The sequence below is a fragment of the Chrysemys picta genome, chromosome 18 (genome assembly GCF_011386835.1).
Source record: "Chrysemys picta bellii isolate R12L10 chromosome 18, ASM1138683v2, whole genome shotgun sequence".
Lineage (NCBI taxonomy): Eukaryota > Metazoa > Chordata > Testudines > Emydidae > Chrysemys > Chrysemys picta.
In genome coordinates this window covers 26,323,224-26,350,026 of record NC_088808.1, presented here as the reverse complement: position 1 = coordinate 26,350,026, position 26,803 = coordinate 26,323,224, and the positions used below count along the sequence as shown (strand labels likewise).

At 44.5% G+C, this 26,803-nt stretch overlaps 2 protein-coding genes across 19 annotated transcripts in view; one reads left to right on the top strand and one right to left on the bottom strand.

The window, feature by feature from the left end:
* The window catches only part of GARNL3 (GTPase activating Rap/RanGAP domain like 3), a 207,732-nt gene extending 185,108 nt beyond the window's left edge, over positions 1–22,624 (top strand). For 11 of the 18 annotated variants that reach the window (XM_042854464.2, XM_042854456.2, XM_065572721.1 and 8 more), the window contains 5 exons: positions 10,991–11,200; positions 11,543–11,654; positions 13,364–13,516; positions 13,988–14,066; positions 17,740–22,624. In XM_042854464.2, the coding sequence (XP_042710398.1) occupies positions 10,991–11,200; positions 11,543–11,654; positions 13,364–13,516; positions 13,988–14,066; positions 17,740–17,760 (575 nt within the window). In that variant the 3' untranslated portion in view covers positions 17,761–22,624. Of the gene's footprint in view, positions 1–10,990; positions 11,201–11,542; positions 11,655–13,363; positions 13,810–13,987; positions 14,067–17,739 lie in introns of those variants that run through there. The other 7 variants (XR_010593743.1, XM_065572716.1, XM_065572718.1 and 4 more) reach the window with 2 other exon arrangements.
* The window catches only part of SLC2A8 (solute carrier family 2 member 8), a 62,155-nt gene continuing 56,992 nt past the window's right edge, over positions 21,641–26,803 (bottom strand). Inside the window, 1 exon segment of the mRNA XM_065572731.1 lies at positions 21,641–26,711. Coding sequence (XP_065428803.1) covers positions 26,565–26,711 — 147 coding nt within the window. The 3' untranslated portion in view covers positions 21,641–26,564.

Sequence of the window (26,803 nt, the reverse complement as noted above, 5' to 3'; positions counted from 1 at the left end):
TGGAATGGACATGAGCGACATACCTCGAAAAATGCCAGTTATGGAAAAGATAACTGTCCTTTGTTTAAAAAGGCACCTAATACTTATTGAATAGTAAAAGCTGTTTGTCCTAGAAAATTATGAAAAAAGTCAAATATCCTTTAGTTTCCCAGAAAAAATTATTTAAAAGCCATACTTTAGATTATTTGAAATCCACACTCCACTACACTGTAGATATTATAAAGCCAACATCGTAAGATCAATGAGGGAGTCTTGCTCAGGAGTGGGCTGGGCAGCATGACAAGACCATAAAGTTTTTCAGAAAGCAAGGTCATGGCCTTGTGGATTAAAGCATTGGCCTAGGACTCAAGAAAGCTGGGTTCAGTTACTGCCTTGACCACAGACTCCGTGTGACCTACAGTAAGTCATCTCATCTCTGTGTGCAGCAGTTCCCCATCTGTAGAATGGTATAATGATACTACTCTGTCTTGCCTATTCACACTGTTGGCTCTTTGGGGCAAGGATGGTGTCTTGCTATGTGTGTGTACAGCTTCCAGTATTGTACAGCTTCCAGTGTCATGGGGCCCTGATTCTTGGTTGAGGCCAGTAGGTGCTGTAAAAAATAAATTAGTAAAAAAATAAATTGTACCTCCCAGTTTTTGTAGTAGGAGTCATACCCTTGACAAATATGCAGCATTAATTATTGTAGGCCTCACAAAAGAAGTGTCTCCTAAGGAGGCATTTGATCCTGGAGAGTGTGGTGGCATGGTGAACCAAAATGGAATCATAGAACTGGAAGGGACCTCGAGAGGTGATCTAGTTCAGTCCCCTGCAGTCAAGGCAGGACTAAGTATTATCTAGACCATCCCTGACAGGTGTTTGTCCAACCTGCTCTTAAAAATCCCCAATGATGGAGATTCCACAACCTCCCTAGGCAATTTATTCCAGTGCTTAAAAACTCTTAACCTCTGAGGGTAGGACAAGAAGCAATGGGCTTAAATTGCAGCAAGGGCGGTTTAGGTTGGATATTAGAAAAAACTTCCTAACTGTCAGAGTGGATAAGCACTGGAATAAATTGCCTAGGAGGTTGTGGAATCTCCATCATTGGGGATTTTTAAGAGCAGGTTGGACAGACACTTGTCAGGGATGGTCTAGATTAGTGGTTCTCAACCTTTTTGCCTTTGTGGGCCACATCCAATACTACCAGAATGGCCCTAAGGATGTCACATGGGTTGCAGCTCTGTGCTGATTGGGCCGCAGGTTCAGAACCACTGGTCTAGATAATACTTAGTCCTGCCACAAGTACAGGGAACTGGACTAGATGGCCTCTCAAGGTCCCTTCAGGTGCTACAATTCTATAATTTGTTACCCATGTGGTTATTTATAGGTTGTAATCAAGTCATCTCTTAACCTCCTCTTAGCTTCACCTTAAGCTAAATAGATTGAGGGAATCTATTCCTTGAGTCATAAGGAATGTTTTCTAATCCTTTAATCATTCTCATGGCTCTTCTCTGAACTCTCTCCAATTTATCAACATCCTTCTTGAATTGTGGGAACCAGAACTGGACACGATATTCCAGCAGTGGTTGCACCAGTGCCAAATGCTGAGGTAAAATTACTTCTTTGTTCCTACTGGGGTTCCCCTGTTTATGCATACCAGGATTGCATTAGCTCTTTTGGGTCCTGTGCCACATTGGGAGCTTATGCTCAGATGATTATCCACCAGGACCCCCAAATCTTTTTCAGAGTCACTGCTTCTCAGGATAGTGTCACCTGTCCTGTAAGTATTGCCTACATTCTTTCGCATAACAAGAACCCAATGACTAGAAACTGAAGCCATACAAATTCATATTAGAAACAAGGCACACATTTTTAATTATGAGAGCAATTAACCATTAGAACAAACTACCAAGAGAAGTGGTGGATTCTCCATCTTCATGTCTTCAAATCAAGACTGGATACCTTTCTGGAAGATGTGCTTTATTTAAACATAAGTTTTTGGGCTCATTACAGGTGTAACTGGATGAAATGTAATGGCCTGTGATATACAGTTGGTCAGACTACGGAAGTGTAAAATGAGGGAAGATATGAGCACTCAGCACACAGTCGAGATGTTGAAAACAAAATTAATCAAGGAGCCAAAGGATATGAAAAGAAGAAATTATTGAATTGCCTATATACTAATGTGAGGAGCCTGGGAACAAACAAGAGGAATTAGAATTGCTCATTTATCAGCATAAATTTGATGTACTGTAGTTGTATTACTGAAACTTGGTGGGATGATTCAGACAACTGGAATGTTAAAATCAATGGTTATAACCCATTTATGAAGGACTGAGTGGGCAAAAGGGGAGAGGGAGTAAAACTCTGTCAAACATTAACGGTTCCAAGTCACTGATAACTCAGAAGAAAATTATCTTGGTTATGTCTCAGTATCCTAACACAGAGGTTCTTAACCTTTGTCCTTCTGAGGCTCCCCCAACATGCTATAAAAATTCTACGGCCCATCCATGCCACAACAACTGTTTTTCAGTAGATTAAAAGTCAGGGCCGGCATTAGGGGGTAGCAAGGAAAACAATTGCCCAGGGCCTCGCGCACGCCACAGGGGACCCCACAAAGCTAAGTTGCTCAGGCTTCGGCTTTAGCCTGGGAAGGAGAGGCTTGGGCTTCAGCTTCAGCCGCGAGCAGCATGGCTCAGAATTCGGCTTTCTGCCCTGGGTCCCAGTGAGTCTAATGCTGGCCCTGTTTTGGCAGACCCCCTAAAACCTGCTCACGGCCCCTCAGGGGACCCTGTATCCCTGGTTGAGAACTGCTGTCCTAACAGATAAAGCACAAGATGGGATACGAGTTGATGGCTGCTACAGACCCCCCCATATCACACTCGGGAACAGGATGACTGACTCTTTACACATCTATCTATAATGTGTAGGGGGGGGGAAACTGTGATCATGGGAGACTTCATTTTGTGACCTATGCTAGAGGTTTCATGCTGTTGATACTAAAACATCCTTGGAATTTCTAAACATTGTGGATGACAGTTTCCTAATTCAAAAATAGTTGCAGCCAACACAGGGAAATTCTATATTAGACCTCGTTTTGACAGATAAAGAGGACCTGATCACAGAACTAAAAATTAATGGTAACTTAGCTACAAGTGATCTTGACTTGATCACATTTATAATGTACAAACAGAATAAAGTTTAGACCAGACAGATGTATATCTGATGCTTTTAAAAAGGCCCAGTTTTGCAAGGCTGAAAACAATTAGCCAAATCAGCTATGAGGAAGAATTTCATCAGAAAAATGTGTATGATAATTAGGAATTGTTTTAAAACACATTACTAGATGCCTCAAAACCGACAATACAGGAAGAAGACAACATTGGTTAAAAAAACAACCAGTTCTTCTTTGAGTGCTTGCTCATGTGTATTCCACAGTAGGTGTGCGTGCGCATCACGTGCACTGGTGCCGGAAGTTTTTCCCTTAGCAGTACCCGTAGGGGGGGAGCACCCCCCACGACCCCTGGAGTGGTGCCTCTGTATCATGCTATAAGGGGAACCGTGCGCTCTCCCCCCTCTCAGTTCTTTCTTGTCGCCAGTGAAGATGCGTCAGAACTTCTTGCTCCAGCTCTGCTGCAGCCTTTCCAGTTGATCTTAGTGGTACCTTTAGCTAGTTATTAGTAGCTCATAGAAAGTAGTTTTTCAGTTGTTAGTTGGCCCGGGGCATGCCCCGTGCCCCAGGCTTCAAGACGTGCGACTCCTGTCGCCGTTTCATGCCAAGGAATGATCTGCATGCTGAGTGTCTCTGCTGCTTGGGCGAAACTCACGTTAGTGAACGCTGCAAGATCTGCAGGTCTTTTAAGCCACAAACTAAGAAGGAGAGGGACATCAGACTTCGCACTCTCCTCATGGAATCGGCGCTGGCTCCAACTCCAGTACGCCGAGCAGAGCCTCCTCCCCCAGTCGGCACCACTCCCCTTCCAAGAAGCAAAGGAAGAGCTTGACTTCGCAGCGGTGCCGAGAGAAGGGAGGGGGAGAGGCTGGTCTCGCATTGGGCAGCCTTGGTCCCCCCCAGGCTTGAAACCTCCAACTCATGCTGAGCGGAGTAGCCCGATAGTGTCTACACGTGCCTCTCCTGCGGTCCGGATCCCATTGACGCCGGAGGCTCTATGGGCCGCTCGAGTCATTTTGAGCTTGCTGGTGTCTGGGGCACCGCCAGTGGCGGGCCCCCGGTCCCAAGGCAAACCGCCACTGGGTGCTCGACAGGCCTACCTGGTACGGCGCAGCTCTCACTCCAAAGATTGCTCTCCACCTTGTTCAGCACGCAGCGACATGTCCACTTGCAGTTCGCGTCCACCACCCTCGATGCCAGCCAGGTGACCCGGTTCGGTGCCATCCGGGCAGGAGTCTTGGGGCCCCTCCACGGCACACAGCAGCGGGCGCAGGCACCGAGATAGGTGTTGAAGGCGCTACTCTTCACAACGCAGCTATCATAGCCAGTCTCAGCGCGACCGACGTCGACGCGCCCGCTCGAGCTCCTGCTCTGCCAGACATCACACACAGGGCTCCCGACATGCGTCACCGGCACCACGGCACTGCAGCTCCAGGCGTCGAAGCGAATCTCAGAGCAGTACTTCCGGGGGGTACCGGTCCTCAACATCGAGGTCCCGGTCCTGTGGAAGACTGCACCGTAGGCACTGTCGCTCCCACCACTCCTATGGTACTGTTCGATCGGTGGTGATCTCGGCCTTGGCACCCAGCCGCCCCTCTCTGGGCCGTATGATCAGCCGGACCAGATAGTGCCACCTGGCCCGCAGCATGGACAGTGGTAAGGGGCCCCGTGACAGGGACAATTGTGTCAATGGGCACCATGACCGCCAATGCCCACCCAGGTGGAAACCCGCTCGGTGGCCGGGGTGTCCGAGGCCCCATCGGCCTCGCTATCTAGGCCAAGGGACAAATCAACAGATCATGAGTTGTCGGCTCCATGCCCAGACTCCGACCTGGGGGTTGATCCCCCGGCACCAGTTGCGGCCCACAGCCCCGTGCCAGCCTCCTCTCCTGCACCGGATGATACCATCACGGCACCGCAACCCTCTGCTCCACAGGAAGACTTCAGGGCTCATCAAGACCTGTAAAGTGGGTGGCGTCGAGCCTCCAGCTGCAGGCCGAGGCGATGGAGGGCCCCGTCCGATTCCCTCTTCAATATACTGTCCCCCTCGGTGCCGGGCCGTGTGGCCTTACCCCTTCACCAAGGAGTAGCCAACATCTCCAATGCCCTGTGGTTAACTCCTGCCTCTCTGGCCCCGATTTGCAAGAAGGCTGAGAGGAAGTATTTTGTGCCGGCCAAGAACCACGAATACCTATACTCTCACCCGGCACCTAACTCTCTGGTGGCGGAATTGGTGAACACCAGGAGCGGCAGGGCCACCCCGCGCCCACCACCAAGAATAAAGACGCTAGGGGACTAGACTCTTTTGGTAGAAAACTTTACTCCTCTTCAAGTTTCTAGCTCAGGGTGGCCAACCATCAGACCTTACTGAGCCGATATGATTTTAATTTATGGGAGTCCCTGCCAAAGTTCGAGCCACTCCTCCTCGAGTGGGATAGGAAGGACTTTAAGGCATTGGTGGACGAGGGGGCGACAGCAGCCAAAGCAGCCCTGCAGGTGGCGGCAGATACGGCGGCTCGCTCGATGTCCTCCGCGATCTCCATGCACAGGGCGTCGTGGCTCCTCCTGTCCGGGCTTTCGGCGGAGGCTCAGTCCCTCACGTAGGACCTGCCATTCAATGGGAAGGCCCTATTCGCCGAACAGACAGACGCCAGGCTGCACGGGATGAAAGACTCTCGTACCACCCTGCAGACCGTGAGCCTCTACGTCCCTCCAGCTAAGGACAAGGCCAAACCGCAGATGTCAGCTCACCCTGCACAGAGCAGATATGAGCCCCCTTACAAGAGGCTGAGAGACCAAAAGCGCTGGCCTCAACGACAGTCCCGCTCTGCACCACTGCCTGGGCCTTCTAAGGGAAAGAGGCAGTTTTGACTATTTGCAGGGGGGCACCAAGGCAGTTGCCATGGAAACCCCCCTATCAATAAAGTTTGTGTTCGGCAACCGTTTATCTGCCTTCCATGGGGAATTGTCACAAATAACCTTGGACTGCTGGGTCCTCAACACCATTTCCAAGGGCTACACGTTGCAGTTCAGTTCACCTCCACCAAACCACCCCTTATCCCTGGTGGGCTCGGGGGAGATTGTAGGGAGCTCTGGAGCAGGGGAGGCAGTGGGGGAGGGGAGTTGTCTGGCACGAAGGGGGGGCTCTCTGGAGAGGTGTGACAGGGGCACAGGGACCGTTGGGGATCTCTCAGGGGGGTAGAGGGTTGTATGGGTCTCTGTGGGGCCGGGGGGGAATGATGGACAGAGCCAGCCACACCCCTGGTCTGCTCTGCAGGGGGCTGTTGCTATAGCCCCCTCAGGAAGCTCCCTCTGTACTGTGTATTTTATGCCAGCCCCGGGGTGTCCATCACTGCTCCTTTCCCCCCACCCACGGCTCCATCTGTCTGGCCCCACAACTCCCCGACTGTGTCTGTGTGTCTCTGACAGTGACTGAGGCTCTCTCTGTCTGCAGCTCCCTCCCCGTTCCTGCTGTGGAGGCATGGCCAGGCAGCTCTGGCGTCGGTCCCTGCAGCTCCCATTGGCCAGGGTTCCCGGCCAATGGGCTGCGAGCCGGATCAGCGCTGGGGCCTCTCCGCAGCATGCAGCGACTCCGGGGACGGGGGAAGCTGCTTGTGGGGAGGCAGGGGAGCTGCCCCCGAGGTGAGAGCGCCCCACGTTGCCGTCCCATGGCACAGGGTCCCCTGAAGCTCGGGGCCTGGGGCCCAAACATTGGTGGAGCTGGGCCCACCTTCATAAATATTGATGGAGAATGGGCACCATGGGCCCATATAATTCGCTGCCTATAGTTCTTCAAGACGTGTGGTCCCTGTCTGGATTCCAATTGCAAGTGTGCATGTGTGCCATGCGCCGGAGCCGGTACTGTTCATAGTACTGTCCGTTGACCTGCATGTGCATTGTGTGTCGACCTCGTGTTGTGTCCGAGGTGTTAAGAAGCTATGTGGGTCAACGCTGCTCCAGTTCCCTCTAACGCTGCAGTAGTGAGGGAAGTGGAGGGGATGAAGGGTGAATATAGAATCCAGATAGGGAGCATACATCCCGAAGAACCTTCAGTTACAGTAAGCAACTTTCTCTTCTTCTTTGAGTGATGGTTCCTATGTGGATTCCAATCGTGGAAGAGTAGCAAGCAGTAATCAGCGTGGAGGCAGGTGCGAGGGCTCAACAGTAGTTAGTGTGCAAAACTGCTTGCCCAATGGCAATGTCTGTCAATGCAGCTGGGACAATAGCATAATGCTTGGCAAAAGTGTGGACAGAGGACCAGGTGGCCGCATAACAGATGTCCTACCATGGAACGTCTGCGAGGAGGCCCGACGTAGTGTCTTGAGCTTGCGTGGAATGAGCCATGACCCCAGATGGCGCGGGAACATCGGAGAGAGTGTAGCAGTCAGAAATATAGCAGCAGAGTGTGAGAGGGTGCAACAAAGAGCCAGTCATCGAGGTAGAGAAAAAGGGAATGACCCAGACGGCGCATATAGGCTGCAATGATGGCGAAGACCTAGGTAAATACCTTGGGTGCCGTAGCGATGTCAAAGGGGAGGACCTTTAATTGGTAATGAGAATCACCTACGACGAAGCGAAGAAATGTGCAGTGGGTGGAATGAATGTCGATATGAAAATAGGCATCCTTTATATCAAGATCCGCGAACCAGGCTCCTTTGAGGAGACACAGAAGTATCAGGGGGAGTGTAACCATCTGGAAGCGGAACTTGCGGATAAATTAGTTGAGCAATCCGAGGTCCAGGATAGGGCAAATGCCACCCCCTTTCTTCGGTATGAGGCAATAGGGGGACTAAAAACAATGGCCGCGATAGCGGTGTGAGACTGGCTCTATAGCACCCTTTGCAGAAGGGCATTTGCTTCCTGGTGGAAGAAGTGATATTGGGAGGGGTCCAAAGTGCAACCACTGGAAGAGTGGCGGTGAGGAAAGGAAGAAACTCTGAGGTAGCCCCGGCGGACAATATCCAACACCCCGATTGGTGGTAATTGAGGCCCAGGAGTGAGCAAAAAGGGTAAGGCGGCTGCCAAAGATGACATGGGGCGTAGTCGGTGGGTTGGAGGAAAGTTTGCAGTTCTCTGTACAGGAGTCAAAAGTTTTGACTAGGGGTGCGATGGGCAAACATGGAGGCAGCTGAGATAGAAGCTGAAAATTGTCACAGACGCTGGGAGCATGGTCGGCGACGAGGGTGTTCGGGTTGGTGCTGAGGGTAAGGCTGGTAAGCCTTGTAGGTGGTTTGGCGAGGGCAGGAGGAAGACAAGTTTTGACAATGTGTGGAGTCCGGGGTGTAGAGGCCTAGGGAGTGGCAGGTGGCTCTAGAGCCCTTGAGGGAGTGAAGGGATTCATCTGTTTTATCACTGAATAGTTTGTTGTTGTCGAAGGGAAGATCCTGCAAAGTTGTTTGGACCTCCATCTGACAACTGCTTGACTGAAGCCATGAGTCACCATGAAGTACCACCCCCGGGGGCCAGTGACTGGGAAGCGGTGTTGGCAGCATCCACTCTGCCCTCATCAACTAGAAATTGGAATTCCTGCTGCTTATCTGGGAGGAGGAATTCAATTAATTGGGCCAGTGTTGCGTGTGAGTGGGAATCAGACTTGGCCAGTATGGCTTCGTAACTGGTAATGCAGAATTGTCTTCCTGCTGAGGAATAGACTTTATGCCCAATAAGGTCAAGTTTTTTGGCTGCACGATCCAGTGGGGTAGAGCGGAGGTGGTGGTGTTGGGCGTGCTCCATGGCCACTTGGACTACCAAGGAGTTACGGAGTGGGTGTTGGAAAAGGAAGTCCATACCCTTGATTGGCACAAAGTAGCAACGTTCCACTGTTTTCAGGGTAGGTGTACATGATGCCAGCTGGAGAATGACATTAGGGATGGGCAGGGCATTGCGAGTGGAGCCTGAAGGCTGAAGGATATCCAGGAATTGATCCTGAGGGTCCTGGATGTCCTCTGTGGGCAGATTGTGACCATTGGCCATGCATCGCAAGAAGGCTTGATATTAGACATGGTCATCTGTAGGAGAGCGGGTGGGGAGGGTATGAGAGTATCATCCAGGATGGAGGAGGCACTGGTGTTGACCGATGGTGCCAGCACTTCCAGAGGCGCCATTGGTGCGGGCAGGTCCAGTGGAATGGAGGCATCCGCAGGAGGGTAATAGGTTGCAGTAGTCGACAGAGAACGTTGGTGATGCATCCACCATTGGTATGGGTCCCAAGCTGCCCAATAGGGCCAGGCGTATGGGTCGCTTGGAACCGATGGTTCCCTTGGATAGGTGAACCAAGGATCTGCAAAGTGCCCATAAGGTGAAGGATAGGGTGGTCCTCTAGTATCCAGGCTGTATGAGCGGACAGGAGAGAAAGGCAGTTCCACCTCGGAGGACCAGTCCAAGCCCAAAGATGGTTCCAGCAGAGGCAGAGCCATCGGAGCAGTGCGTTGGAGAGCCCACAAACAGCTGTGGGTGTTAATGGGGACAGGCATCCTAGTGTGCGCAGGGCCGGGAGGGAGACCCCAACGGTCCTGGCAGAGTGGACGGTGACGGTGGTGAAGGCTGAAGTGCCGCCTGGTCAAAGTTGTCATTGCAGGAACAGGGTGCCAAGACTTATGCTCCAAGCGGGACTTCTTAACTGGAGGACCTCCTCTTCTGCGCGCAACTTTTCACCTGTCCTGGCACAGCTCAGGGAGGAAACGCTGTCCTTCGGAGCAGTCCCCATCGGGGATCTGCCCTTGTGTCCATGCGAGTGCTTCTTATGAGCATGGTGCTTTGAAGGATGTGGAGGTGCCACTGGTGCTGGGTAGGATGGGCCTGGAGCAGAACTGACCGCCAGGCGGAATGGCAGTCCTTTGGTGCCGGTTCCTATGGAGGGCGTGGATGCATAGCACCCTCCCTTAGGAATTTGCGGAGATGAAGCTCACAAGCTTCCTGAGTTCTAGGCGGGAAGGAGCAGCAGATGGAGAAGCATGTAGCTACGTGAGCTTCACCCAGACAGTATAGGCACCTTCGGTGTTCTGGGAATTCCTACAGCTAATTCTTAACTAAACTAACAACTACGAGGTAAGGGAAAATGAAGATGGATAACTACTCTATAACTAACTATATACAATATACCATCGAAGACTGTAATTTTTGAAAGAATAGCAATGAAGATAGAGAAATGAGGGTTCTGACTATGGCAGCGGTAAAAGGGAACTGGAGTGTCGTCGACCCGCACAGCTTCTTAAAGCCTTGGACGCGCCATGCGTTGGATGCACATGCGAATCAACAGACACGAATATGAACAGCTCCGGCGCATGGCACGCATGCCCATCCGTGATTGGAATCCACATAGGGACCATCACTCGAAGAAGAACTTATAGCACAGTTTCAGAGTTATAAAGTACTAGTAACATTATTAGTTTAAGCAATGCTACCAAAGAAAGCAGGGCTACCGAGGGGTACACATGTCCCTGTGAAGTTACTGCCCAGTTGCTCATACTGGAACTCTGATGGTAACATTGAAAAGAGGAGCTTGCATCCCCATTGTCTTCAGCTTGCATATAAACTATTTTAACAAAGGGAACAGCAATCCCTGTTTTCCCCTCATCTTGTGCTCTGTATCAATAAAATGCTGTCGTCACTCCACTATAAAATCTACTCTGCTAACAGCATCCGCTGTCTAGTTCCAGTGTACTTTTATGTCCAATCGTCTGTTTATTTAGATGGTAAGCGCTGCAGGTAAATGGCCATGTCTTTGTTATGACCAGCTGAACATGTTGTCACCACTCAAGTGATAAAAAATAATGTGTCAAATTATTATTACTGTGAAAATATGAAAATCTCTTTCTGGTTGTTTTTTCTGTGTTTCAGGTGAAGTTCAGTATAAAAACTTATACAAAATTCCTCTGAGTAACCTGGCTGGGAGGAGCATTGAACGACCGCTGAAGTCACCATTAGTCCCCAAGGCCATCATCACCTCAACGTCTAGTGTTACTGCCTCAGCTCCTGTCAGTCACTCATTATCTTTGTCTCGTATGGAAATTAAAGAAATTGCAAGCAGGACACGCAAAGAACTGCTGGGTAAAGACTCTTGATTGATACAATCAATTCCCAATTATACTACCTGGAGTCTCTGTCACCCATTTAGATTTCTGGAGTGACATATATCAGAAAATATTACAAAAATAAAATGTCAGCTGGTGAAAAAACAGCCTCGTTGTGAAAAGGCTACATGCTTTAAAGAAAACATAAAATACTTTGGTAATCTGGTGTCTGATTAGCTAATGCACACAATAGGTCTGTACTCTAACCCAGTCATAACGTAGCCAATGTCTGAAGCCAGTGAAGGGTATTATATCTATAACAGCCCCATGAATGTTGAATCTCTTTTCTGAAAACTAAGTCTTTTATTCCTTTATTGAGGCCTCTTGGATGAGAAAGTTCCCAAATCAGAAGTAGCACAGAAGCAAAAGAAGGTTCCTCGAAAACCATCAGACCACAAGCAGGGAGCAATAAGGTCAACAAGCAGTGACAGGTAAAGAGGAGGATTTAAAAAAAATCACACTAAATTACAGGGCAAAATCCTTGGGTCCTGACCCTCAGTGGGGCTGCTGGGTTGTACTGTAATACTAATGATGATTTTAAACTATAAACCGTTTAAAAAAATTGCCCATAACACTGCCCCGGTAGTGTCAGAACTGGGACCAGTAATAATTTTGGCGAAGGATTGTCAATATTTTCATATAATCTTTGGTTTCTAGGTGTGTATAGCCTTTTTGAATTATATCTGGCTGTATACCTAGGAACCAAATCATGGACCTATGAACAAAACCAGACTAAATGGGCCTTGATAAGGTAACCATGTTTGGGCCTCCCTCAGAAGGATTTTGGCAAACAGATTTGCAGATTATGGATTCACTGGTGTGACAGTGTCAGGCCAGACAGCTACAGGAGAGTGCAGGAAGGAAGGTATTAGCCTCAGGATAAGCAGGTCCCTCTTCCCCTGGTAACTGAGCAGGGGTTACTCCAGGTTAATTAGGACACCTGGAGTCAATTAAAAACCTGCCAGAATGGGTTAAAAGCCTTCCCCCACTGCCACTCAGGGGGGTGATAGGTGTTGTGAGAGTGAAGGCGAGCTGAGCGGTGCGGAAGCTGACAAGGACCAGGGAGAACTCCACAGGTATAGAGATTGGAGAGAAACCCTACCCTAAGCAGGAGCTAAGGACCCTTCCAGGGCCAAAGACCTGAAAAAAAGGACCCTGCCAGAGGGGAGAGACTGAGCCGTGCGTTTGGTGTGGTGCTGCCATGCCCAGAAGGATTACCAGAGACTAGGGGCTCTCCCTACCCCGGCAGGACAGTCGGGCGGAACCCTGCCCAAGCAAAGTGTGGACAATAAGCCAAAGGGGGGTGGGGAAGTAACCCAGGAAAGCTAGCAGATTTCCTGGAAACTGGAGTGTGAGGCTGCTACTTGTTGGGTCCCTAGGTTGGGGCCCGGAGTAGAGGGTGGGACCAGCGCCCCCCCCCCCCTTTTCCTCTCACTGGATGTCCACCGAGGAGGCCAGAAGCCCCAGTGAAGCAGTGAGGGCTTAGTAGGCCCAGAAATGGGAAGGCCGTTTGGAGACAGAATTTCCCCACCCACCATAAACTGAGTGGGGGGGATTCTGAGAGAGGAGACGCTATCCTGACCCACCGCTAGAAAGAAGCGCGGAACCTCACCAAGGTGGAGAAGAAGCCCTGTTCCCTCTTTTCAACAGTCCTTGCTGCGTATATAGAATTTCTCTAAACTGCCTCCCCCTCAGCCCTCCTGCTCCCTGCAATACTCAGTGCACTATGGAATCTACACTTGAGAAGAGAAAAGGCAGGATTTGGCCCAGACATGACAGACTGGTGATTTTTTTCATTAACACAATTTTAAATTACAGAGAATAAAAGTAAATTGATTTAAATATTTTGACTAGAAATGACAATATAAAATATTTATTTAAGATGCCATCCATGAACAATAACTGCTAGGGATATTTGATTGTCTGTAAACTTGATATTTGTGTGCATTTTCTATTGTCCAGGTTGGTGGGAATATGAGAGAATACTCTGAAAAATCAGAGTTAAAAAGAGAGGGGTCAGACTATTCCGAGGTCATAGATCTATCTTCAAACTAACCTGGTTGCACCCAGGGATAACTGTTCATTTGCTTCTTGCTTTGATGTAAGTGTTTTCACAGAGATTTTGCCTTCCTTCCTGCAGGATAATTTCAAGCTCTTTTGAAAGCAGTTCTGAAGGGCGTCACCTTTCCACTAGTTCAGATCCTGATACTGCAGCAAACCGGGAGGAGAGCCCACCATCTAGCAGTCCATTTCATCTCACTACTTCATTTGATGAAGACATCATTGACTTGAAGTGAAGACAATCTTGAGTCCCTTATTTTCTCCTTTTTCTTTTCTTATGACTCTGAAGGCCTTATAGCAATGTCACAACACTGCTTTTAGTGATAACATATGGCTGGAAATAGAGTATATTGGTGAATATTCTCTACAGAACCCAACTGGGTGAAGCTTTTTTGCCATCTTCATGTTTACCTTTCTCAGTTAAAGAACCAGTGGTTTGTATTGTAGCAAGGTGGTAGATATCAATGGTCGTTTTAGGATGATAATTTTAAGTAAATAAAAGGATTCATTTTTATTCTCTCTGAACTTATGTTTGGAGTACGTGAATGAGAGTAACACTTAGCTGTGTTATTTGCAGCCGCTGATATTACAAATTGTTCCATAGCACAGTGTGTCATGTAGAAAGATGATCTTTATAAAGAAAATTAATTTATTCCAATTTTTTTAAAAGATAAAAACAAACTTGTGACAAAGTTCTTTTCAGCCAGGATCATCTGTCCCTGAAGTGGTACCGTTCTATTATAATGTTTACTGAAGAACCAAGGATATTCTATGAAGATCAGGTAAGATAAAACATAAATTTCTAACAGTGAGAGTAAATTACAGAGAATAAAGTGAATGTTTTTCTAAAAGTTCTGCTCTAGGAATTATTTTGTGTAAGTTAAATGGCCTGTGTTATACAGGAGGTCAGACTAGATGATCACAATGGTCCCTTCAGGCCTTGGAATCTCTGAATAAGATACAAATATGCTTTCTTAGCTTTCATCTTTCCACGTATATTTTTTCTGAGAGGGACCCGAAAACATGATTTGGAGTAAAAATTCCAGAATGTGGAGAATTTTGTAGAAAAATATGAACTTTCAAATTATTCCTCTAAAAATTGAAAATCAAAGATAAAGGAAGAAAGAGATGATCAGCTAACAAAGCAACTGGAATATTATCCCTGTTATGTATCTGCAGACTTCTTGAAAACACAGTATGTAGGAGCCAGCATCTGATTTTGCATTCCATTTTCTATCAGTGTTTTGACTTGCAGATGAACCTCCTGTTAACATGCAGGCATCTGTATTTGTTGCTATTTGCTTGTGCATTAACTGTTTAAATGATAAAATTTTAGACTGCTCCAAATAGCTACATTTTGCTGAGTGAATCCAGGCTGAAATTTCACTGAACAGCTAGGTTTTTGTGGTGAAATAGTAACAATAAACCTTTTGATGTATGAAGGACAGATTTCACCTACAAAATTATTCTTGAGACCTTTCCTGCATTTTCTGTATGCCAAAAAATCAATTTGCAACAAAAATCAAAATGTTTTGCTTTTTCATGAAAATGTGATGTTTTCCTCCTTTTTTACTTTAAGATGTTAGCTCTGTTTACAAATTATTTCTTAGAAATAGTTCAGCGTCTTCATTATTTTAGGGATGGCATGCTGGTGTCATAGTTTGTTTCCTTCTTAGCATGAACAAATGAAAACTTGTGTCTTTTAAATGAGTGTATCTGAATATAATCCAGTTTCCTGTCTAGTACTCTATTACTAACCTTTTACTAGTATAGGTAGCTGCTAATTGCTCCCACCAAGAAAATATTAATTAACTTCATTTAAAGGATCATTTTTTATTCTCAGCTGTAACAGCTGATCAAGGAAAGAAGCAATATTTTCAGCTGCAATCATTCTTTCATTAGAAGAAAGTATTCTAACCAGTGATTAGTATTACTGTATTTTTAAACCAGTAAATCTGTGTGTTGTAATTCTAAGAAAAAGCATGTAAGCTGAAATTGTTTGCCAGAGATTTCAACTCTTGTGAGAAAGCACTCCACAATCACTAGAAAGAACTTATACACCCTATATCATTTACCAGTTCAGTTCTGGTTGAAAAATGAAGCTGAAAGATGCCAAGGGTGGCACTTACTTTTGATGGAGTCTGGGGCCTGTTCTGTGTGTGAAAGACAGTATTTCTTTATACAACTATATTCAGGGCAGACCATGTTATCATGCAAGTGAACATGTATGGGGGCTCATTGCACCCGCTTTAGGAGCACTAATTGCACTAACATCTCATCCTGAAAGAAACAATAGTCTTTTCTTTCCCTTTCTGTATCCTCAGCCTTGTTCCATTATGTTGCTTCTGTTGTGTTAGTTGTATGTGCATATGCTCATGGGTTTTTTGGAGCCCATACTCATGTTGCAAACTCAGGCTTTAGTTAAAATAAAATTTAACTGGAAATTTTGTTTTGGTTTGTCAAAATATCAAATTGTAAATTGAAATAGCTCATGGAACTGTTCTCTTCTGATATTCTAGCAGACTCCACGCAACTCAGCATATAAAAATTAGCATTGGCTAGAGCCTGAAGCTGCTGAGGGAGCTAAAAGGGCATATTGAAGGAACTTAGCAAAGAGCTGCATAATCAGTAGGGCTGTCAAGTGATTAAAAAAATTAATTGCAATTAATCATGTGATTAAAAAAATTAATCGTGCAATTAATCGCACGATTAAACAATAATAGAATACCATTTATTTAAATATTTTTGGATTTTTTTACATTTTCAAATATATTGATTTCAATTACAACACAGAATACAAAGTGTACAGTGCTCATTTTATATTTATTTTTATTACAAACATTTGCACTGTAAAAAAACAAGAAAATATTTTTAAATCACCTAATACAAGTAATCTAGTGCAGTCTCTTTATCGTGAAAGTTGAACTTACAAATGTAGAATTATGTACAAAAAAACTGGATTCAAAAATAAAACAATGTAAAATGTTAGAACCTGTAAGTTTCTTATTTACAATGTCACTTGAAAGTGAGACCAGGCGTTTGCATGGCACTGTTATAGCCGGCATCGCAAGATATTTACGTGCCAGATGCGCTAAAGATTTATATGTCCCTTCATGCTTCAGCCACCATTCCAGGGGACATGTGTCAATGCTGATGGCGGATTCTGTTCGATAACAATCCAAAGCAGTGCGGACTGATGCATGTTCATTTTCATTATTTGAGTCAGATGCCACCAGCAGAAGGTTGATTTTGTTTTTTGATCATTTGGGTTCTGTAGTTTCCACATCAGAGTGTTGCTCTTTTAAGACTTCTGAAAGCAAGCTCCACACCTTGTCCCACTCAGATTTTGGAAGGCACTTCAGATTCTTAAACCTCAGGTCGAGTGCTGTAGCTATCTTTAAAAATCTCACATTGGTACCTTCTTTGCGTTTTGTCAAATCCATAGTGAAAGTGTTCTTAAAATGAACATATGCTGGGTCATCGTCCGAGGCTGTTCTAATATGAAATATATGGCAGAATGCGGGTAAAACAGAGCAAGGGACATACAATTCTCCCCCAAGGAGTTTAGTCACAAATTTAATGACTACATTATTTTTTTAATGAGTCATCAGCATGGAAGCATGTCCTCTGGAATGGTGGCTGAAGCATGAAGGGGAATTGAGCTCTGGTCAAGTGAAAAATTCTCTAAGTTATATCTGGCACGTAAATACCTTGCAATGCTATCTACAAAAGTGCCATGCAAATGCCTGTTCTCACTTTCTGATGGCATTGTAAATAAGAAGAGGGCATCAGTATCTACTGTAAATGTAAACAAACTTGTTTGTCTTAGTGATTGATTGAACAAGAAGTAGGACTGAGTGAACTTGTAGGCTCTGAAGTTTTACATTATTTTGTTTTTGAGTGAAGTTATGTAACAAAAACAATCTACATTTGTAAATTGCACTTTCACGACAAAGAGATTGCACTATAGTACTTGTATGAGGTGAATTGAAAAATACTATTTCTTTTGTGTATGATTTTTACAGTGCAAATATTTGTAATAAAAATAATATACACTTTGATTTCAATTACAACACAATACAATATATATGAAAAGGTAGAAAAACATGCAAAATATTTAATAAATTTCAATTGGCATTCTATTGTTTAACAGTGTGATTAAAACTGCGATTGAGATTAATTTTTTAGTTAATCGTGTGAGTTAACTGCGATTAATTGACAACCCTAATAATCAGTCAGGAAAGGCCTCAGGAATGGAGAAATGAGAGAAGTTGGCAGGAGCTGAGTATATGATATACAGGAAAGCTCAGAGGCACATATTTATGGTTACCTCTGTAGCAGTGGGACTGTAAGAAATTATTCTAGTCAGATACTCAGGAAAACAGCCCTTTTCTGTGAGCCTAATCACAGTAGCAACAACACATTTTCCAAGCTATATCTATCTAATCTTCATAGAATTCTGAAGTCCATCAGTAATGGCAGCATCAGGTGACTCCCAGATAATATCACCAAGCAAGATAAGAAGGGCTGAGAGGAGCACAGACAGAAGTTGGATATTGAAGGAGACAAATACTGGCAATAAGGTGCAGATTTTTAATAGTTATGGTAATTAACTGATCAAACAACCTACTGAGGGATGTGGTGGCTTCTCCATCACTTGGTGGCTTTAAATTAAGATTGGACATATTTCTAAAAGATATGCTCTAGCTTCACCAGAAGTTATTGAGTTTGATGCAGGAATCATTTGGTGAAATTCTATAGCTTGTGTTATTCAGGAAGTCATAATAGTCTTTTCTGCCCTTAAAAATCTATGAATTGTATAATTCTGATAGCACCAGATCACAAGAAAATGACCTGCATTTGTCCAGGAAATGTGGACTGAGTGCCCTAACAAGTATCTCTTGTCTATAATTTCTGTGATTCAGTGATTAATCAGTATGTCTTGGCAAATGTAGGGAGAACAGCAAAATAGCCAAGGGGAGCCGAAAAAGGGCTGGTGGGATCAGATAGGCTGTGTGGGGCACAGAATGTGTATCCACATATCCAGGAGAGGGAGAGAGAGAGTGTGTGTGTGTGTGTGTGTGCGCGCGCGCAAGAGCACACACGGGAATATGGGGGAGAGAAGAGTCAGAGAGGAGGTCATAGTGTAAAATACAGTAGTTATAATGTCAAATAGTTGGCTGTCCATAGCCAGTATCCTAGATCCTTCCCAATCAGATTACAGGCCAGTATTTGAAATAGAAATAGTATTGGAGATGCTGATGGATGATCTCTTGCCCCGCATGGATAAATGGCAAATGTCCATACACATAGGATACTCTGCTGCCTGAGAGAGGTATCAGGGGCTCCAGAGAAATGAAAATGGCTTCTTTGAGGGATGTAGTGATGGGCAACTGCACTTGTGCCACCTGGATCCTCACTTATGAAGTTTTCTCCCTTTGCCTTTTTAGTTGCTGAGAATTTGCAAGATGTTTTGAGTGCAAATTTTAGCACTATACAACTAAGCCAACTCCTCCTGCCTGTCACAACCTGAGACCCAGCTATCTCAGTGCCTGGCCAAGACCAGCACATGAATGAGAAAAAGCTGGTTGAAATTACAACCGAGCAAGACTGGGATTATGCTGGTAGGTAGAGGGGAACAATTGAAAAACCAAAGCACTGTCTCCATCAGTGGAGGCATGCCCTGTGTAGCTCAAAAGCTTGTCTCGCTCACCAACAAAAGTTGGTCCAATAAAAGATATTACCTCACCCACCTTGTCTCTCAAATGATCAAGACAGATCACAGCTGAAGGGCTCTTCCAGGCTCCTCGCTGATGCTGAACTCTCCCTTGAGTATCTGCAAGAAACTTACTTTGCCCCCTGGGACTGGCAATGGGACTACAGCACATCCTGGCTGATAGAATTAGCCTTGCTCATACACATAGTCCTTACTACTTCACTTGTTTTATAGGAATATAACTTACATGAGTTGAAAGCACAAAGCCTGAAAAAAATATAGTTGGTCAGAATACAGCTGTGTCTTACCTCAGCAGCCTGGGTTACTGAGAGCAAATTGTTACTGCATTCCACTTACTCCACAGGCTCCCTATAGAATGTTGAGTCATATTTAAGGACAGCTACTTAAGGGACCTTGACTACCCTTGTCAGCTCTGCTCCTCAGGAACAATGGAACTATGCCCACCTCATGGAGCAAGCTCCTGTGTGATGAGGCAGGCCTTTCCCACGGCTGGCCAAAGAATTTGTGCCTTACTTCTGGGGGAATTTTGCACCACTACAATGCAGAATTTTGCAGAAATTAATGTTGGGCGTACAGAATTTTCTCCCCTCCCCCACCCCCAGAAATGGGCAGCAGAGATATTGGCCACCACTAGACCCCGTAGAGCCCAGCTCACAAATAGAAGACAAGGCTGGGGGGTGAGGGGAAAAAACTGGAGGGTTCCCAGCAGCTGCAGTGCCCAGCATGTCCTGAAAGAAGGAGGTTGGGGGTGCACAGGAAACTCAGAATCGAGCTGTTTTCCCCTCTGGATCCCTGGACTCTAGGAGGGTGGGGTCTGTCAGTGTCTAGGCGGGGAGGAGGGCCCCACAGCTGGCCTCTGAGGGGGTAGGAGGTGTGAGTGTCTGGGCTTGGGGGGGGCAGCTGGGCTCTGGAGGGGGGAATGGGTTTGAGTGTCTGGGCTGGGGGCCCCAGGCTGTAGTTGGTCTTTGGGGGGCAGGAAGTGTGTGTGTCTGGCACCTCTGCTGGGCTTTGGGGGGAGAGGGGAAGAGAAGCAGGAACTGGGTTGTCGTAGGGGTTTCTTTAACTCTCTACTCCTGTGGGATTTTTTGTGTGTGTCTGTATTATTACAGACATACCTGCTGACAGGTATTATGAAATAAATTACCAAAATAATTGAAAGTGGTGTGATTATATAGTATTATTTTGAAACATAAAATGTGAAGAATTTTGCATAATTTTAAAACATTGTGCATAGAATTTTTAATTTTTTGCTGCAGAATTCCTTCAGGAGTAGTGCCTGCAGGAACTTTAGAATGGTGACACTTTACCACTTTGGAAGCCAAATGAAAATTCACTTCTGTCCTGTAGCGTTCTTTCGTGGCAACTCACGTTGTCTTTAAATTAATATAAAACAAAGCCAAAAAAAAAAAACAACTGTGGGGAATGAAGGCCAACATTTGTTTTTAAACTTTGAAAAGGGGGGGGGGGGGAGACAAATACCAGCATGCTGGAAATAGTGCAAGAACCTAAGTAGAATGCAGTACATGTATAGTCAACCGTTGTCGCTCCATGTGGGGTGAGGGACTTGAAGTTTTGCTTCTCACAACTTACAGAGACTCCGTACCTCTACAGAGACTAGGGATAAATGTGTTTGTTATTAGAGAGAGAGAGAGAGAGAGTGTGAGTGAGTGAGTGAATATATTATAGGGTGACCAGACAGCAAATGTGAAAAATCAGGACAGGTGGTGGTGGGGTAATAGGCGCCTATATAAGAAAAAGACTCAAAAATCGGGACTGTCCCTATAAAATCAGGACATCTGCTCACCCTAATATAATAGCTGAAAGCTTATGTTACCACATGATTATAGCACTTGGGCCAAGTAATCCTCCATCTATGTAAGCTCCCTCATACAACCAGTGAAACTGTTGCATGCAAAATTAGCTATAAAAGCAGTGATTGGTCAATTTACCTCTGATACCATAATGGTCTAGGACTCCTGACACAGCATAGATACATGTTTTACTATAGTTGTACCCAGCATGGATGTAATTTGTAAAGTCGAACACCCTGCTAATACGACTGATGACTGAACCTGGTGATATTCTGAACAAAAAGAGCCCTCAACCATGCTTGTAGCTGATTTCATCGCTTCATACTGACTCGGCCAGTCTGATGTCAGCTTTTTTTTTTTAGAGAGTTCTGCCTTAGGGCAGGGTGTGTTATACATGGCGTTACGAACTCTCAAGGGCAGGATTTGCCCACCTTGCTGTTCCAAGTGCATGTTCCCTGGATTTATGTCAGCCTATAGTCTGCCTTTTGGGTAACTGTAATGTCCTCTTAAATTGTTGTAGCCCCATTGGTCCCAGTATAGTAGAGACACAAGGTGGCTGAGGTAATATCTTTTATTGGACCAACTTGAAGTTACTACCTCACCTACCTTGGTTCTCTAAGGCCCTCTCAAGTCCATCATTGAGGTCAGGTATGCTTGGCCATTCTAAAGACTTGCGCTGCCTTGCTAATTATTCCCTTTCAGTAGCATGAAGCAAAATGCTTCTAAAGAGCAACACGATCTTTTGATAGCTTGTAGCTCACTAGTCTGCCTCATGCCATACTGGGCACAATCATTTGGCTGGAATACATTTTGGAAAACACACTCAAGTTTATTAACACTGTTCATCAACAGCCAAGTTTAGACTCCTCCTTATAAGACAGGAAATTAAAAATCGTGTGTTGGCACATACATTTATAATGATATTTAAAGGATATTCCTTTCCCCGTTCATTGTGTTACATCATATTTGTAGCTTTCTGTGAGAATGAACAAGAAATTGAGAATGAATAGTGCTGTGATTTGGTGTGGTAGTTTATACACCCAGCGTTTGCCACTTTAGCTAAAGAGAACTTTTCTCATGCCCTTCTGGTGTTGGTGAATAAGCTCTTATGGATTTTGTTTTGTGATTGAATAAATTCGACCTTGAGACATTTGGATTTCATTTCTAAGATGCAGGAAATTCTGGTGTTTGAGTCGGCAGCAAATGTCTTTACTAGCAGCCAGGTTACTAAATGTATTTTTAGTATAGTATAATGCATGTCTGCTTTGCCCTAGTCCTACTAGTGACATTCAAATGACCAACGGCAGCCTTTGTTTATCTGTGTAAATGTGAATTCATGACAATACTACGAGCCTTGAGGAAAAAAGAAAACAGGAATATTTTTGCACATGTATTTACTGCCTCTTATTTAAGTATTTATCTAGTTGAAAGGAAGAAGTTAGGATTCTAAGGTTTGTACAAAGCAGTTTGTGTCAACCCTGATTTTTGTTTTATTGAAGTGTTTGAATGTTAGCAGTGGGTTATGTACCTCAATGATTATGTACTGTTAGACTGTTGCTGAACCTTTGTGATCTAAAAATTAACTACCACCAAGTGTCTTAAAATCTATTGTATTGCCACTGTTTTTAATTGCAAGTAATGTATATGTACCATGTTTTGAATGTAGCCTGTAAAGAAAGGGAACCATTACTATAATAACTAAAGCTGTTTTAAGTGCAATAGGCCATTGTTGTGAAGGAGCAGCAGGTACTTTTTTGTTCATTGAGATGTAATAAATATTTATAAAATTTGACATGAGCCTGTTGTTTCTTTGGTATTTACTAATGAATCATTAGACCAATGAAGCACTGAACAGTGCTTTTCTTTCCTTTCCAAAGGTGGTAGTTTCTCCAAGTTCTGACTCATGTTGTTCATTCTTCTGTAGTCTGGAAGGAGTGGTGCTATTCTCATAAGGGGCAGCTTTGGGTCACTGTTTTCCCTGTTTAAATGTTTCTGGGATTTTTTCTCTTAAGAGATGTTATTAGTTACTTCATACGAGAAGACATGTATCAGCAGGGTTTGAACAGAAGCCCTTCCTGCCTTGAAGGACTTCTAAAGTAATAATCTTTATTCTCCCCCACCTATTCACTGGAAGGGTTCTGCACAGGGAGATGTCTCTGCCTTGGCACCCCTCATTCCCAGACTCAGGGACGCGTGCGTGTGTAAGTCTTATTTCAGATAGTCTGCGTAAACTCATTCATATTTTGCATTAGTCAAGTTCTGTTTCCATTTCTCCTGTCACATTGTTTACAGAGTTGCTCCTTTCTGTTTGTATCATGCTTCTGTTTTCATTTCTAGTTTGTGGCCACAAATACTATATTTGGTAATTTTGCTTGGTTTTGCACATTTTACTGACTCTGCTAATGTACAGTTCTTTGCGGAGAGCTGCAGTTGTAGGGTTTGCTGACGGATTTGATCCCTTTGTGATATGGATGTTTTCTCCTTTTATTGCTAGCGGAAACCAACTTTCTGGCCCACCCAGCAATTGGCTGTACTGCTAAAGAATTTCCAATCCAGTCTTACTTCCCTATCAAGTCTCTAACTCACTGATTTTTATTTTAGTCACACACTGAACATTCATAGCATCCTGCTACATGTGTACAGCTCTGACTCCAGTCTCACTCAGCCAGCATTTTCTTATTTTCAGGAATGATTTAGCAGGCCTTCAGCCTGACCCTCCTCTCAGTTACTCCTGATTTGTACCAGTCTAATGCCCTTGAAGTCAGTAACTACACTGGTGTTAATGAAAGGAGACCTGGGCCCTTTACCTTTTAATTAAGTTACTCACGGAAAATACGTGCCTGTTCGCCCATGCTTTTCCAGGTGCGGGTAAAGGAACATTGCCCATTGCGACACATTTGAGCTCTTAGATGCAGGTTGGTTTGGAAGGTCTCCAAAGGCTGTGTTTTTAAGACCTGTTTAAGATGGATTTAGTGTGCTGGGTTAATATGTGTTTTTAAAATTAGGAAAAGTGCTTGAAATAGAAAATTGATGCATACATTTTATATATTAGACTGACTCTAGAGTAATGCTGCAATGTGTGTTTAACACTATATAACAACCTGAATGCTTCCTTGAGGTGGAATCCTGAACTATGGGAAAGGGACTATGTCTACCGCAGTTTGTACAGTGCCAATGGTGCCCTAATAACTAATGTAATAGAAATAGTAACTTTGAGTGAAGGGTTGCTAACAGGCTTATAAAGGTGAAATTTGTAGATAGCTACATACAGCCTTGACATGCTGCTGAGACGGTTATAGTATTATTTGTATTGCCATAGCAAATGGAAACGTGTACTTTTATTTCTGGGAAATAGTTAAACAGAGATGTGGCCAGCTTATCTGCCTGGATCTGCAATAGGGCCTGTCCCCTTACTCACTATTCAGCCATAGTTCTCCCCCCCCCCCCCCCCCAGGTCTTAAATTTCTCTCTGCCCATGTATAGTAGGGGCCTGCATATGCAACATTTGTTTGCAACTTAAGTATATGAACATTCTGTGCCTTCAATGCTTTCATGGTTTCAGAAAGAAAAGTAGATTTCTGCTCAGCCAGGGACTGGATGTTTGTTTAAAAGGAAGGGGTGAAATTAAATGAGTCTGTTTGAAAGTAGAGGCTGACAGGTGCAATGCACCTGATCTTTGAAGGCATTTCTGTGTAGCAGTCAAGTGGGAAGCTCTGGTATTATAGATTTGGCACAGTAGCCTTGTGCCTGATGACCTCATTCAAGGCAAAGAAAGATACTGAATTACCTTCTGTGCCATTAGGTCCTCTCTGCCTCTGCTCTCCATGGTGTGAACAAGATACAGGCAGAACCTACTGCCTGAGACCACTGCAACTTTTTTTTTATCTAGCAGAAAATTGGTAGAGATGGCATTGTTTGAGCACAGGACATGGAGGGCTGAGGTCTACTCCTGGCTTGAACACAGATTCACTGTGAGACAGTGAACAAGTCCAGTAACATTTCTGTGCCTCCAGTTTTCCCATTTATAAAATAAGTATCAGACCTGAGAATTTTTTACTTTATACCACAGTCATCCAGCCATATCAGCTATTCCCCACCTGGAGCAAAAGTGTCACTAGTGCTACTTCTGTGTCCCTCTATCTAGCTCCTCTGTTCTGTCCCACCAATGAGTAAAGGCCTCTTCAGTGTCATTGCTATCTGGCTGTTTATCTCAGGCTTTTATAAGACTGTTTACAGAGTTAAGTCACTCTGACAGAGTCTACTTATATGTACCTCTGATTAGAGAAATTGATTGTTTCTTAACATCTAGTTGTGTAATCTGGACACTACTACAAAACAATATTTTCTTTGTGCTTTCCCAGAATGACAGGAGACTCTTATGTCCTCCTTTTGAAAAGTAGTGAAATGGTCATCTAATGGAAATATCTCCTGTCACTGTCAACTAAGATTGTTTTACATTGACAAATTTCTTTAAGGTAGTTACGTTCTTGTAAAAAGTGTTCAGTAAGCTACTTAGACAATCAATATAGTAAATGTTATGGAAGCAGAACAGAGTATAAACAGCAGCTGATAAGAAAGTACTACATCAAGTAACTTAAATGTGTATAGTTCAAGTAGCATAAGTTTAAGTAGCATCAATGCTGGGTGGGGCTAGTCTTGATTATAGGGTTCAATGGCCAACTGTATTGCGATGGAAGTCTCCCACACAAGAGAAGTAAATATTTTGTAAATACAGGCACAGTCTCATAACTGAACAGCTGATTAAGGTATCTGAATGTTACAGTGCCATTCTGATGTATAGTAAATATTTTTTTCCAAGGCCCAGAAGCTTTTTCAGCAGTTTGGCAAACTGAGCAGAAGCAACGCACCTTCCGTTGTCTGGTCAAATGATAGCACCTCTGAAGATATTCATTTGAAATTTTAAAATGCTCTATTTTAGCCTGCTTTTCCCACAAGATTACAGCTAAATATGATATATTTCCCTGAGGTGCTCAAACCCCCTCCTGACATTAGGGCTCTTGGAGGGTGTTCAGCAATTTAGCAAGCATACAAACATCTGAAGAGGGCTGATGGCTAGTGCATTAGTTGCAGGACTTGTACTCACCAATGGCCTGGACTTTGTTCAGTCAGGCCACTACCCATACAAGCACAGGTGAAGACAGTGGAAGAATCAAAATAGGGTATGAAGTTAATGCAGTTCAGGCAATAGTAGGTTTCATTTGTACTACATACACTGTGCTAAACACTGGGCCAGGGAAGAGGGGATTCCTTCCAATCCCTAGCACAAAGGACTGGCTCATGCAATAAGAGACAGAATGAACAGCATACCAGCTAATCTATTAAAAGCAGTTATTCAGCCTTCATAACTGATCTACAGTAGGTAAAGGGAACATTGGAAAGAGAAAGACAGTGACAGCCCAAATGAAGCTCCAAGGCCTGGGAAAAGGAGAGAATAACTCATGTATCAGAGTGAATGAGCACCACCTGCTGCTTTGTATACCTGAAAGAAGCTGAATGCATACATGCATATGAGAACAATGTTTTGGTTCTCCACAGTGCAATTCAGATTTTTGCCAAAGTTAACAAAATTGATTAGAAGTTGATTTAAACCATGTTTAACCACATCATGAATTCAGGTGCAGCCTACTAACCCAGAGGATGTTCCTTGGAAAAGTTTAGGCAATAACACTAACAGTAACCTAATAGGAAAACTTTCCTACAGGGAAAGAACCTCAGGTCACAGGTGATCTTCGGAAGTGAGCCTCTATTTGTTCCAATGTCCTTCCTTTTGTTTCAGGCACATACAGGACAGTAAAAATTACATTTAGAATACAGAAGACAGAGAAAAGCCAGAAAGTGCCATAGGAAGTCAGGAAGCCCTGAAAGAAAAAAAATTATTATTATGAGAAAACACAAAGCTGCATAGGACTACTTGCAATACCTCATTACCAGGGAAGAGCATAGCTTAGTG